The 14091-nt window shown below is 47.8% G+C and overlaps 1 protein-coding gene across 1 annotated transcript; it reads left to right on the top strand.

Annotated features, from left to right (window-relative positions):
• The first annotated feature begins 1760 nt into the window (after positions 1 to 1760).
• On the top strand, positions 1761 to 10015 carry LOC135826260 (metabotropic glutamate receptor 2-like). Its single transcript, XM_065338891.1, has 3 exons — positions 1761 to 2644; positions 3829 to 3943; positions 6083 to 10015. The coding sequence occupies exons 1-3, from the start codon at positions 2433 to 2435 to the stop codon at positions 9164 to 9166; spliced, it is 3411 nt and encodes a 1136-aa protein (XP_065194963.1). The 5' UTR covers positions 1761 to 2432; the 3' UTR covers positions 9167 to 10015.
• Positions 10016 to 14091: the final 4076 nt, after the last annotated feature.

Raw genomic sequence — 14091 nt, 5'->3', positions numbered from 1 at the left:
GTACACCACGTGCAAAATAAAAAGGGAAACGCGGTTTCGGTTCATGGTGCATGCGGCAGGCGCATGCAGCCAACGCGTCTCCAAAGCAACAACGCATGTTTAGCAGTCGTGGAGAACTCACGTAGAGCGAAACGCAACAGCTCTGATTTTTTACGTATGAAAATTCCGTGCAGTTCCTACGTTATTTTCATACGTAATTCCGTAGAGTGAAACCTCCCTACTGTACATGTATGTCTAGTACAGTGACAGCCACTTTCACGGGAACAATAACCGTAATATTAAAATGAAGAGTGGAAACAATGAATGGAAATGCAATAAAAAAATAACCTGCCTCTATCAGTAAAATCGTCTTGTACGCTAAAGGATTTCAAGGCCAACATGAAGCTCGTGTTCTAATAACTGCCAATTCTTCATCCAGATTTGTTTCTCTTTGCCTCCAGTAATGTGCAATATTAATTTTATTTATTTTTGCTTTGTTTTTGTTTACTGCCATGGCTGGCTACCGCCCCCTCCCTCCATATTGGCCTATATTCTCTGGCCACGGGAAGGTGAAAAAAATAAAAAAAAATAAAAAAATGTAATGCAATGCAATCATTAGTACTTAAGTAAAACTAATACAGTGAACCCTGTCTAACGCGACCACTCAAGGGACCTTCAAAACGTGGTCTCTGTCACCAGGTGGTCTCCTTATCCAGGGCCAATTGACTGGAAATAGCATCCCTTAGTCCTGGTTGCAGTGGTCTTCTAGGACAGGTGGTCGCCTTATCCGAGTGGTCGCCTTGACAGGTTTTACTGTATCTGGAATGAAAATGCAAACCTAGTAAAACAAAGGATATTGAACCCAAAAAGCAAAACTAATACTTCAGTAAGTGATGTAAACTATCCCTACACAGTCAGTATGTAGCTGGCATACACTGTAGTATGTGACCTGTACAATAGCAGAACCTAACACGGATTGAAATAATTATTATAAAACAGAAGCCTGCTAAGGCGACCGCTCATGGAGCCTTCACAGTGGTCACAATGTGTCCGGTGCTGGAGTGGCCGGCTTATCCAGGATCATCTGACTGCTGACTACCTCCTTGGTGCTGGTTGTGGTGGTTCTCTGAGACAGGTGGTTGCCTTATCCGAGTGGTCGCCTTGACGGGTTTTACTAGTCCGGCACTGTAGTAGTTTGTGTGAACCAGGGCAGGGTAGGGCAGGGCAGGGCAGGGCAGGGTAGGGCAGGGTAGGGTAGGAGTACTAACGTGTACACCTCTACAAATAATTAATTAATTGTCACTCAGCCTCTGGCCACCAGGGCAGTTACATTATAATTATTCAATGAGCAGTGCAGCCAGAAGTCAGTGGTCAACGAAGAGTCTCCCCAGATGGCTAAAGGAATAAAGTCTTTGAAGATCCACTTCCTCAGCATGGACATATTGCTGTGCTCTCACAGGCTCTCGTGCTCAGTACCGTTATACTATAACTTATAGTCATGAGTGTGCATAGTGTCGCCAGTCAAATGGGGTTAGGATCCGGAGCCGGAGCTGGAGGAGCTTCACATCCACTTCAACTAGTTCAAGCCTCTCTTTATAAACAAAAACACAGCATATTGCAGTGGCGTACGCGGGCCGGCCGTGCTCTGCTACTTCTTCTACTTGTGCGCATATCTTGTGTTTTCTACTACTACTAGAAGTCCTTGCAAAGCACTTAGTTATAGTATTAATATTATTGCCTGATCACGTGATGCCAAACACTACATTGTAGAAATAGGAGCCAGAGTCAGAGAGAACTAAACTGGAAAGTTAGCTACTACTAGTAGATGATGTTGGCGCTACCTCTGGTGTATGATAGGGCCTATCTTCTCTGCGGATCGGACGGCAAAAGCCTGGGTTAGCGCTAGAACTTACTTACAACAACAGCTGTAAGTTGTTAACTTTTAAACGTCTTATTGTTAGTTGACCACGCTACATAGTTTTCCACTCATAATAATTACACTGCGCACTGTCGTCCCATTTTTTCTATAATTATTTTCAGCTGGCGTGTATTAAAATTATTGCGGCATATCAAGGTGCCCTGCGTGCAGCCCGCCGACTTCATAACTACTTCACCGCGGCCTCAGGATCCAGCAACGCCGACACCACACTGATCGCTTGCGGGCACCAGCGAGTTACCTCGATATCGGCACGTTCGTATGGTCTACACGCCAGAAACGGAATAATCCGGCAATCAGCGTGTGCTAGTGACGCCAGATCATTATTGTAGAACTAGTCTGCAGTATGCTGTCGACATGTCGGTGAGGTGATGGCATGGTGTCACGCGGGTTGTTTCTGTGACAGGCCGGCTAGCTGTTACTAAAAAAGAGTGCTTGTGGTACGTTTAGCAGCGCCTGTTGTGTCACACTCGAGAGAGATTACAGACATGTGAACTTGCGGTAGTGTAACAGTGATATGTGGCGTTCCGAGTTCCCCCTGGCCCTGTTTTTGCTGCTGTGCGCGGGCATCGTCACACGGCGGTGCGCGCTGGCTCAACTCGGCACCCAGCACCCGACGCTGACCGGTGAGCGGTTCCCGGAGATTTGCCAAACCGTCTGGAGCGGCACGTCGACGGATACGAGGATTTGGTCCAGCGTGCACGGCATGATCAACTCCTTCCATGGCAGGTAATGCTGTATAAATTCATAGTATATTACGCTATTGGCTTTGTGAATAAACCCGGTCTCAGTATATTTCTGCAAATCAACCACAGTACGAGGGCTTTTAGACTTCATTCAGGAAAACATTTCCGGAATGTTGTGGAAGCTGTCACAAGAAAGAAACACAAAACTTTAATAAAAGCGTAAACAAAAACAATAATTATGTTCACGCTCCTGCTGTTAGGTTTAGTATCCACACGTCATTGGTTCATTGTTAGTTCCGTTCATTAGCCGTCTACATTGGTATCACAATACAAATCACGTCGCTCATTATTATTATTACGGAGGATTAGCAAGACGAAATTCGCGTTCGCGTTCGCTCTCCAAGGAAAGTCGAATTCAGTGACGGAATTCGCGTTATGAGAGGGATTAGCAAACAGAATTCGCACATGCATGACGTTAACACGACGTACATTGTGTACAGACAGTACAGCGTGGTAAATTAATAATGACTGCCCTGACACGAATCCGCGATTCGTGTTCCGACTACTTTTCCGAGCGAAAAATGCGAAAGTTCGCAATCCAGTTCGCGAACTGAAAAATGTTTGCAAACGCGAACGCGAATTTCGTCTTGCTAATCCTCCGTATTATCTCTTCGCATGCCGGGGACTGTAGTGATGTACATGGCTACCGAATTTGCTGTGTTGCTACAGGCAGTATCGTGTGCGAACACAGTTTCTTATCATCTGGCCTTATTCTAACTACTGTAAAACCGGAAAGTCTAACGAGTCACAAAGTCTAACGTTTTAACGACCAATTATTTTTCTTTATTGGAAAACAACGTTATCGCTAGATGTCCGTGTTAAGATGCGCATACGGATGGGTGGCCAGGTAGCCATCGTTAAACTTTCTGCACGACATAATCATGCCAAAATTACAAAAACGTTAAAAACTTTTTCGGTCGTTAAACTTTCCGGTTTTACGGTAAACTACTGACTGCTGCGTATTTCACCTACAACCCGAGATCACTTATACCAAGTTTTACACTAAACATTGTTGATAAGCTATTGTACTGAGTAGTTCCCTCTTTCATCTGAAAAGGAGACAGCGAAAGGACAAAATATGGGAATGCTGGAATGTGAATTCTAATGTCGTAATGAGCCTCAAGCTTATTTTTATTTCTTCATCTGAATGTGTGAATCCATTTACAGCTACTCATTGGAGACCAACAGGTGTTCACATTTTCTCGGATGGGAGGCGTTCCAGAAGATAGCATCGCTTGCTTTCGCTCTCGACTCTCCAGGGGATAAATCCCAGGACCCAGTGGTAAGAAGATGACACACTCCCTTCAGGAATCGGACAAAACGTGTTTTCGTAACCAGCACCGCCGGTAGGAGGTGTTGATTGGTCCGGCAATACCAATTTGTTGTGTATGACATACAGTAAAACCTGTCAAGGTGACCACTCGGATAAGGCGACCACCTGTCCTAGAAGACCACTGAACCCAGGACCAAGGGATGTGATTTCCAGTCAAATGACCCTGGTAACAGAGACCACGTTTTGATGGTCCCTTGAACGGTCGCTTTAGACAGGTCTCACTGTACAGTTAACTTTGCGTATAACGACACTCGGCCGGGCATCAGAAAAGTGTCCGTTATTCGCGAAGTGTCGTTATACCCAAAGTCTCATTATATGTATACAGTTAGATGAGACTTTGCTCTGGGCATGGAAATTCTGTCGTTATTCGCCAGTCGTCATTACAGTCAACTTCGCTTATAACGACACTCGGCGGGGCATCAGAAAACTGTCCTTATTCACAAAGTGTCCTTATACCCGAAGTCTCATTATATGTATTACAGTTGGATGGGACTTTGCTCTGGGCATTGAAATTATGTCGTTATTCGCGAATTGTCATTATATCCGCAGTCGTTATTAGCGAAGTTGACTGTACATGTAGTAATTGCACCTAATAAGGATACATGTACTATAAGGATACATGTACTATAAGGATACATGTACTATATAAGGATACATGTACTATAAGGATACATGTACTATAAGGATACATGTACTATATAAGGATACATGTACTATATAAGGATACATGTACTATATAAGGATACATGTACTATCCTTAGCAGTAAACAGGCGTTGGTGACCAACCAGTTGGTCTGGTGATGACCTGACCGACCGGACTGGTTCCGGCGCGCCTGTCGTTGTGATACTGGCGGAGTTCTGGGCAAGACAAGACCCATACACACATGCATGCACACACACACAAGCGACCCCCCCCCCCCCCCCCCCCCTGACGCACACTTGCAAGCACCAATTGATTTTGACTGTAATCGGAAACGAAAAGATTTTGCTTGGGGGGGGGGGGGGGGGGCGGGTTGCTTTTGAAAATAATTATTGAAATCACAAAGTACGAGTATGTAAATTTCACGACTTGTCGTCCAACACTTTAACCCATTGACTGCTGAGCCCGAATATATTCGGGATTCAGGATGACGTCAGGGCGCTGAGCCCGAATATACTCGGGCTGACAGGCTATCCTACCGTACTAAGCTCCGTGTTCCAGCGTAGGGTTGCAAGAGACCCCAGAGTTGAGCGGTACATTTCCTGCATTCAGTACGAGAGGATGCGGGTACAAATCCCGCTTGGATACTTTTTTTCTTCTTTTTCGTCCGGTGATTCAACTCAATTTGGCGACTTTTTCGTATTTTACGCAATTTGGATGAACTTATGTGTCATATAGCATTTTGTTCCCCTTTCTAGGAACTATATCGAGTTGGTCAGCGTGATGATTATAGCCTTGGTCAACATTTCACAAGAGTTCAACAACCTAGTTGTTTAGACTATGAAGTTGTGGAGCTTTACATTGACCCTATTTTTAGCATTTTCTTCAGAGCCTCAGATGAAAGGCCCTGTAGCCCTCAATGGGTTAAATCAATATTTGGATTATACTTCAATGTATTTCATTCTATCTGCAGAAAGAGGGTCGGTGGGAGAATAGTAAGTCCTTTCTTTTGGAAAAAAGAAACAATCGGTAGCCCCGAACGGCCCGGCACGTTAGGATTGAATAAAGTGAAACTCTGAGTTTAAGCACACCTTTCTGACGTCTGCTTTAGAAAACTGTGCCCCGGGTTGAGAACAGTGTTTGAGCAGTGAAAGTGTGGGTATTGAGCACTGTTTGAGCAGTGCAAGTGCAGGTTTTGAGCACTGTTTAAGCGGTGGAAGTCACCTAGCGCTTTGAAAATGTCTATGACAAGAAGACGGATATTGGGGAAGCGTTAAGTACAAGGGAATGGGAACATATCTTAAGTGTCACCATGCCAGAATTAAATACTGACAAGAATGCCTAGGCTAGAGTACAGTCGGTCATACTCCTTGGACTTCTTTTTGTTATAGTAGATATTTCAACGAGTCGTGATCAATTTCTGTCTTCGCTATGTTGGTTTACTGCAGGCTCAACTCGTTGAGATTTTCAGCTCCACATTTATCATTCTCATTAAGGACTCGTGTTCTTCAAACCTGCTCTCATCCGCTCAGGCACAGTCACTGCTAGCATTCACGCTGGAAGACACCCCAGCTGTGGAAACGTACCAGTCACAGGATGTGCCCATCATGGATCTGGATATTAACATTACGAGTCTTCGCTACACGGCCGCCAATTGCGGCAACAGAAATATAAGTCGGAATGGCTGCCGAACTCTGCAGGATCTACTTGATATTCTCCACGATACGGATCCCGACGGGCAGAACATGACGCTGCTGCAGCTAGCCCGCTTTTCGCTGAGCGGCGAGCGTGTTCCCCTCACAAGCTCAAGCCTGTCAGAGCCAGCAGTCAAGGATATGCTTCTGCCGTCCTCCAGTCGCGACTGCCTCGCCATCTCACCGACGTTCTCCGTGTTCCGCGTGCTGCACATGAGCGCCTGGGCCTCGAGTACTCTGTTCAACAACGTAAATGAATACCCGTACTTCTTCCGAGGAGTGCCGTCCGACGATCATCAGGCAGTCGCCCTGGCAGATCTCATCGAGGAGTTTGGCTTCCAGTACATAGTCCTGCTTGGTGGAGCAGACGAGGTGTACAGTGGACCAGGTTTCAAGTTGTTGCGGGAGGAGGCGTTCCGTCGTGGGACGTTCTGCTTGGCCGTGCAGGCGCGATTCTCGGCGGACGACCCGATCTCCATACGGTCGGCCATCGCACAGATCCGGAACAACCCGGAGGCGCGCGCCATGGTCGTATTCGCCACCATGGCCGACGGAGCGGCACTGCTGCACGCGCTCGGTCGACAAAATGTCACCGGTCGCATCCTGCTGGGTAGCGAGGACTGGTTGAATCGAGTTGACTTCAGCGCGTTTTCCAACACAGTCCTGTCCATGCCAATATTTGGCTACTACCCCGACCCAAGCGCCGTCTTTCTACATTCGGGACCCAGTGACGTTGTAGTGAAAGCTACGTTTGGATCTACGGACTTCATACTGGGAATGGCCGCGTTGGAACTCGGACGTCTCTACATCGAGCAGGAGGGAGATTGTACATTTCCAAACCCACTGCGCTGCGAGAACCAATCACGGGCTGACGTTAAGCAGTGCTCGCACGACACCGTGGCGCGTTTCCCGCGCCGACAGCCCACCATGGCGATGCCGATGATCCGGCTGCTGAGTCTGTACACCAACATATCGGTGGTGATGGACGTGGAGAGGCCGTTCTGCGAGCAGGGCGACTGCACCGTGGTTCTCGGCAGGGTGCCCGCGGACGGGCTGCGCCGCGCCATGCGAGAGTTCACAGTGCCGTGCCGTTTTCACAACGGAACGCGGCGCGCCCCCTGCCACACGTTCACCGACACCCAAGCGGCGTACCCCGCCTACTCGCTTCGTATGCTGAGTGTGCCGACGGCAGGTGCTGTTGGTACTGGTACTGGACTGCCAAGTCTACAGGCTATTGCAAACTGGGACGGCTTTGCTGGACCGGATCGGATTACGCGCCTGACCTGGCTCAGATCTGCCTGTATCCAGTTCGGTGTGGGCGAGTGCATCAATATGCACGACAGGCGCCAGAGTGGTGAAGAAAAGCAAACTTCGAAAGCATCCGGTATTCCTCTCTCCGCGTGCAGTGCACCATGCAACCCGGGGACTTTCCTGATTCCCTCCGCCGATCCGATGAGGTTTTGCTGTTGGCGCTGCGTAGAGTGTGCGCCTGGTCAAATCAGTAGCTCTGTGAACGCCAAGAACTGCAGCGCCTGCGCCACTGGACTTATTGCCAACGGTGCAAGAACAGAGTGTGTCATGCCGAGGATAGAATGTTTCCCCTGGAGTTCCCACTGGACAGGCTTTTTGATTGCCTGGAGTGTGATCACATGCGTTTTCTCCGTAACGAGTTTGGTGTACTTCATACGCTACCACAAAACTCCGGCAATCCGCGCCGCTAATCTGCCCCATATGATAATCATTATGCTGACGCCAATCCTCTCCAGCATCGTACACTGGTCATTTCTGCACTCGTCACGCAGCTCCGATCTCGTGTGCACTCTCGAGCGCGAGTCCGCGTACTCCGTACCGACGCTGGGCTTCATCGCTCTCATGATGAAGACGAACCGCATGCGCCATCTGTTCAACACCTTGCAACTAGTCACGGCTAGTCGATGGCGCCGCTGGCTGGTGTCTGCATCCGGTCAAGTCCTGCTCGTCTTAGTCTTGTTCCTTGTCGCGAACGCACTCAGCTCAGTGCCATCATTCCTCTATCCGCCAACTGCTAAACTTGTCCTCGTGAGCGCGGACGCAGCCACGTACGTTTGTGAGCCGAATTTTACGGCCGAGATATTCTCCCTCGTGCCACTGTCGATATTTGTGATCGTGACGGCGGTGCTGGTCTTTCAAACTCGCAACCTGCCGGACGAGTACAACGACTCGAAGCTAATACTACTGGTGTGCGCTGTGGACTTTGGCGCTTGTTTGGTGTTCGCGGTTGTGTATTATAACGACGAGGTGTTCCGACCAGTAGTCGTGCTCCTGCTCGGCCTGTGGATGAGCACGAGCTTTTCGGTCATACTGTGTGCGCCACGTATCTACTGGCATCGCTACGGTTACGCTCATCCGAGAGAACGGCCCGGCAGCAGAGCCTACAGGGCTAGCATGGACACCAGCAGTTATCATCGCAATAGCGACCTACACATGTCCACCTCTCGCCAGCAATCGGCACGATCCAGTTCCCAGGATGCGAGGAGATCGTCTCAGTATATAACCGAGCCGCCGAGCCGCCTGGAATCCCTGCAAGGTTCTTTCCGTGAAAACAGTCCCATGGAAAACGGTCATGACCACGCATCATCCCGTCACAGCAGTACAGTGTTGCCAATGGTGACCAGGATATTAGCGCAGGCAGACACATCGAGTAAGGAAACCATCGTTGAGAGTAGCCATACCAGTAGCAGCAGTAGCAGCAGACGCAACACTCGCACTAGCGACAACAGCAGCAATAGCTTCAGTGGAAACAATGGTGGTTGCCAACCAAATTCGTCGGCAGACCCGGAACCTGAGGGTGGTGAGTAGGTAAACTCGGAATGGCCGAAGCGTGAGTTGGAGACATTCTGTGTGACGACAACAGTGATGTAGACGTGATAGCATTGTCATCATTGTTTTCTAAACCCTCACTTCCATCACATTGATCTTTCACCTGACATTGTAACGCACATGAGACAACCAGAGTGGCGAGTAGGTGGAGTCGGAATGTCTTAGCCTGAGCTCGAGCCATCCTGCGTAGTAGACTTGACAGCATTGTTATCGCTTTCCTCAGGGTGTGCCTTTTTATCCTTGTTTTCTACACCCTCACTGCTGTAACATTGATTCACATGCGATGTATGTGAGACAAGTCATCCAACTTCATCCAAGAGCAGCCCGTGCCTATAAAGACCATAATTATTGCGTTTCATTTAATTTTTTTCATAATTCGGAGGGCAAGCACAGCTTTCGGCTTGGTATAAATTAAAATATTGTTAGCATATATTATGGCATAATACCCCCCCCCCCCCCCCCCAATGCTCGCCTTCTTCTGTGATCCCGCAGTAAAACTAATTTTTAAAATTGCTAAATAGAAAGAAATGTACATGCATATACTGTGGGCGCTGTGCGAGTGTAATGCCCTATATAGGGCCTCCGTGTAGCACATAATATTATGATAAACGGAGCGTTCCGAATCTCTTTCCAACTGTAAAGTTTCGCAGAGGATGTATTTTTCCTACAATGCATAATATCAGTTTCTCAGGGTGCGGCCAACATTCCCTCGTTGTTTCAGTTATGTGTGTTTTTCTACTTGTTGCTTGTATTAAATTTTCTATTTCTTTTCTTTCGTTCTTTGCCAAGCCCAGAGATGTTTGCACATAACAATATCATCACAATATTCGTAAAGAGAGAGAGTGAAGGAACAAGAACAAAGAAACAACCTCATTACAACCGGCAATGCTCTTTGCTGCTGTGTGATATTTGCCTTGTCCTCCAGCATGTGTATGCCCACCCCTTTGGATACTTTGAGGTCTTTCCTGCTTCTTTTCACACCAAAACGGCGCAGATTCGATCGAATATGAGTGAATTACAGCTTGTTGAAGTCATGGACGGATAGTCGTCGAGTCTTGACTGGCCGATCGTATAATGGTTAAAGGGGAAGTTAAGGCAAAAATCAAATTTTCACCAGTTGTAGTCTTCGGGGTGCTGAGTCGAATGGTCTTGGTCCGAGGAAGCTGAGACGCTCCCTTCCTACTTGAATCCCAATCGAACTCGCGCACTTCCACTGAAACTGGGTGACTGCGCCCTGCTAGATGGGGATTTGTATGTAAAATGTCACTAAAAGCGCCATTTCGTTCTTATAAAAGCACGGATGACCGCGATTGGCCCATATGTTGTAGTCTTTTGGACGCTGAGTCGACTGGTTTTGGTCCGAAAAGGCTGCGATGCAGCGTTCCTCTTTTATTCCCAATCGAGCATGGTTGAACAAGCGGTCACGTGCTCCTGCGTACACCAGTCACCTGGTCACCGTGCCTGCAGGGTACAACTTACTAGCCTGTTTGACCTTTTTTGGGTGCAGTCCTGTCACTCGAGTTGAACTCTAGTTGAACCTTGGTGTGAAAGTTGTCGCCTGCTGGCGCGGTGACCAGGTGATTTGGGCACCCAGAAGCACGTGACCGCTTGTTCAACCATGTTCGATTGGGAATAAAGGAGGAACGCTGCATCGCAGCCTTTTCGGACCAAAACCAGTCGACTCAGCGTCCAAAAGACTACAACATATGGGCCAATCGCGGTCATCCGTGCTTTTATAAGAACGAAACGGCGCTTTTAGTGACATTTTGCATACAAATCCCCATCTAGTAGGGCGCAGTCACCCAGTTTCGGTGGAAGTGCGCGAGTTCGATTGGGATTCAAGTAGGAAGGGAGCGTCGCAGCTTCCTCGGACCAAGACCATTCGACTCAGCACCCCGAAGACTACAACTGGTGAAAATTTGATTTTAGGGTATACTTCCCCTTTAAAGGGGAAGTTAAGGCAAAAATCAAAATTGCACCAGTTGTAGTCTTCGGGGTGCTGAGTCGAATGGTCTTGGTCCGAGAAAGCTGAGGCGCTCCCTTCCGACTTGAATCCCAATCGAACTCGCGCCCTTCCACCGAAACTGGGTGACTGCGCCCTACTAGATGGGGATTTGTATGCAAAATGTCACTAAAAGCGCCATTTCGTTCTTATAAAAGCACGGATGACCGCGATTGGCCCATATGTTGTAGTCTTTTGGGCGCTGAGTCGACTGGTTTGGGTCCGAAAAGGCTGCGATGCAGCGTTCCTCCTTTATTCCCAATCGAACATGGTTGAACAAGCAGTCACGTGCTCCTGGGTGCCCAAAATCACCTGGTCACCATGCCAGCAGGCGACAACTTTCACACCAAGGTTCAACTCGAGTTCAACTCGAGTGACAGGACTGGATCCAAAAAAGGTCAAACAGGCTAGTAAGTTGTACCCTGCACGCACAGTGACCAGGTGACTGTTGTACGCAGGAGCACGTGACTGCTTGTTCAACCATGTTCGATTGGGAATAAAGGAGGAAAGCCGCATCGCAGCCTTTTCGGACCAAAACCAGTCGACTCAGCGTCCAAAAGACTACAACATATGGGCCAATCCTGGTCATCCATGCTTTTATAAGAACGAAATGGCGCTTTTAGTGACATTTTGCATACAAATCCCCATCTAGTAGGGCGCAGTCACCCAGTTTCGGTGGAAGTGCGCGAGGTCGATTGGGATTAAAGTAGGAAAGGAGCGTCTCAGCTTCCTCGGACCACGATCATTCGACTCAGCACCCCGGAGACTACAACTGGTGAAATTTTGATTTTTGCCTTAACTTCCCCTTCAACACTTCAAGTTGGCCTGCACATTGAATACAATTATTATTGTTCTAGCTACATGTAGGTTCAACTCGGATGGTGAGCCAATTTATTAAAATTACGGTGAAAAAGGAGAAGGACAAAATGTTACGAGTTGTGACTAACTGTCCACCAACGTAACCAGATCTACAGTCAGCGAGTGCGACAAAATGGCACAAAACTGACGAGGAGTACTGAGACATTCGGCGACCTCGAGACGTCCGGCGATGATAGTGGAGTTCAGTAGGATGTTGACGTTTCGGTTTGTCACAATTCGTCTTCGCTTAGCTTCCCCTTTCTACGTTTATTACATAAACTTGAGCCTCCCAAGTTGGGTGGTCTGTTGCTTTGCGTCGTCGAGTTGTAGTAAGGCCGGCTTGTCCAAATCCCATTGTCTTACTAATTTCGTCATCATTCCAGTAACTTTCGGCATTCCTTGTTGCCGTCATGCGTAGCTCATGCTCTTCTTCGTTGCGCTTTCCTTCCCCTCTTGGACCTTTCCAAACCTGAGCCTTCCAAGTTGGCAGGTTGTTGGTTTGCGCCTTGGAGAAGTGTTGGAGCTAGGTGTCAGGTCGCCGAATGTCTCAGTACTCCTTGTCAGTTTTGTGCCATTTTGTCACAATCGCTGACTGTATAAGATCTGGTTACGTTGGTGGACAGTTAAAGTCATAACTCGTAACATTTTGTCCTTCTCCTTTTTCTAGCTAGGTGTCAGTTGTTTGAATGTCTCAACACTCCTCCTAGTCAGTAGGGTCCAGCTGATATTGCTCCGAAAATGTTCGTATAATGCTCCAAAAACTACCTGATAATGCTGATTATAATGCTCCAACAAGGGCTATAATGCTCTTGGTTTGGGACAAAAATGGAAGAAAGGCTGCACATTGTCAAACTTCCAGGAAAGGATGTATATAGTCAATCTGCCTCTGAAGCTGCTGCAATATCTCTCACGAGCTCCACCACTTCTTAGCACTATAAGACATGATCACGTCTCCATTGGCTGCTCTCCATTGCAACTTTGATGCAGGGCTGTAGCTGAATAGTGGGTGTATCAAATCTTTTCCCTTGCTTATCCATGAAGTGGGATGTGAGACCATTATTGCTGGTGATCAATTGGATGCTGGAAGCTTATCATGGGAAGTGATATTCCTGCCTGCAGACAAGCTGTCACTGCTTCCACTCCGTGAACAATGTCTTCATCTGAAACAGCTTACGTCAAGCAAGTTCCCGAGGGACGATCTCAGATCGAGATCCCTCCCATTTGCGGAAATCCTGAACACACGTGGTCAGAAGTTATTTTGCCGCTCTACACCCTCTGCTTGCGCTGTCTTCTTCTCCTGAGGCTGCGTGGAGACAAATAGTTGGCCACAATACCCTTCTTTTCTGATAGCACTTGACTATAGGCCTTGCATTACAATCGTCCACGACGAACTGTACGTGCTTCACCAGGAAAGTAAAACATGCGCTGCTGAGCACTCAAATCAACTTGGTGCTTCGTCCATGAGAAATTCTAGTTCTTTTCGAGCCTGCTGAGCTGGACTCGGCAAAGGCAGTTATTAATTTTGGAGCAAGCTCTATCCGTTTATAGCCGCTCCTTCGTGCAGGTCCAAATTTGTGTCAATGGATTAGTGTTTACTTCAGTATCGCTAGACATGCGATGGCCAGAGCCTATGGCATAACACATTATTTTTATTAACCCTTTGAGAGCCGACCCATACTTGAATGTGTAGAATTCTACACACTCGACTGTGAGACTTCAACTGGCCGTAACTCGGTCAAAACTAGCTCAAATTCAACGATCCAAATATCTACCTCGAAGAGAAAACTCTCAGCGTGCCGTAGAACCCATCCGCGACGCGCTGCGATCAACGGTTCTTGAAATAAATCGCTCGTAAGTTCAGCCGCGATCGCGGCACTTGAAAAGCGTGGGAGTGCAACTCGAAATTTGAGAATTTTGAGACTTTTCCTCGCGCTGAGTTACTCCAATTTGCGTGGGTTTCACTGGTAGTATTTCCAAGGGTACACAGCGAAAAAATCGAAACTCTGCGATCAAGAAAAATGAAAATGCTGGAGCAGGACGAAGG

Source organism: Sycon ciliatum, chromosome 10, assembly GCF_964019385.1.
Source record: "Sycon ciliatum chromosome 10, ocSycCili1.1, whole genome shotgun sequence".
In the NCBI taxonomy this organism is placed as follows: Eukaryota; Metazoa; Porifera; class Calcarea; order Leucosolenida; family Sycettidae; genus Sycon; species Sycon ciliatum.
The sequence above is the reverse complement of the archived record's forward strand: the minus strand, read 5'-3'. Positions and strand labels throughout refer to the sequence as shown.

Coding starts and splice junctions, on each gene's coding strand:
- LOC135826260 (XM_065338891.1), top strand. CDS start 2,433: ATGTGGCGTTCCGAGTTCCCCCTGGCCCTGTTTTTGCTGCTGTGCGCG. Junction 2,645..3,828: donor ATCAACTCCTTCCATGGCAG/GTAATGCTGTAT, acceptor ATCCATTTACAG/CTACTCATTGGAGACCAACA. Junction 3,944..6,082: donor ATAAATCCCAGGACCCAGTG/GTAAGAAGATGA, acceptor GGTTTACTGCAG/GCTCAACTCGTTGAGATTTT.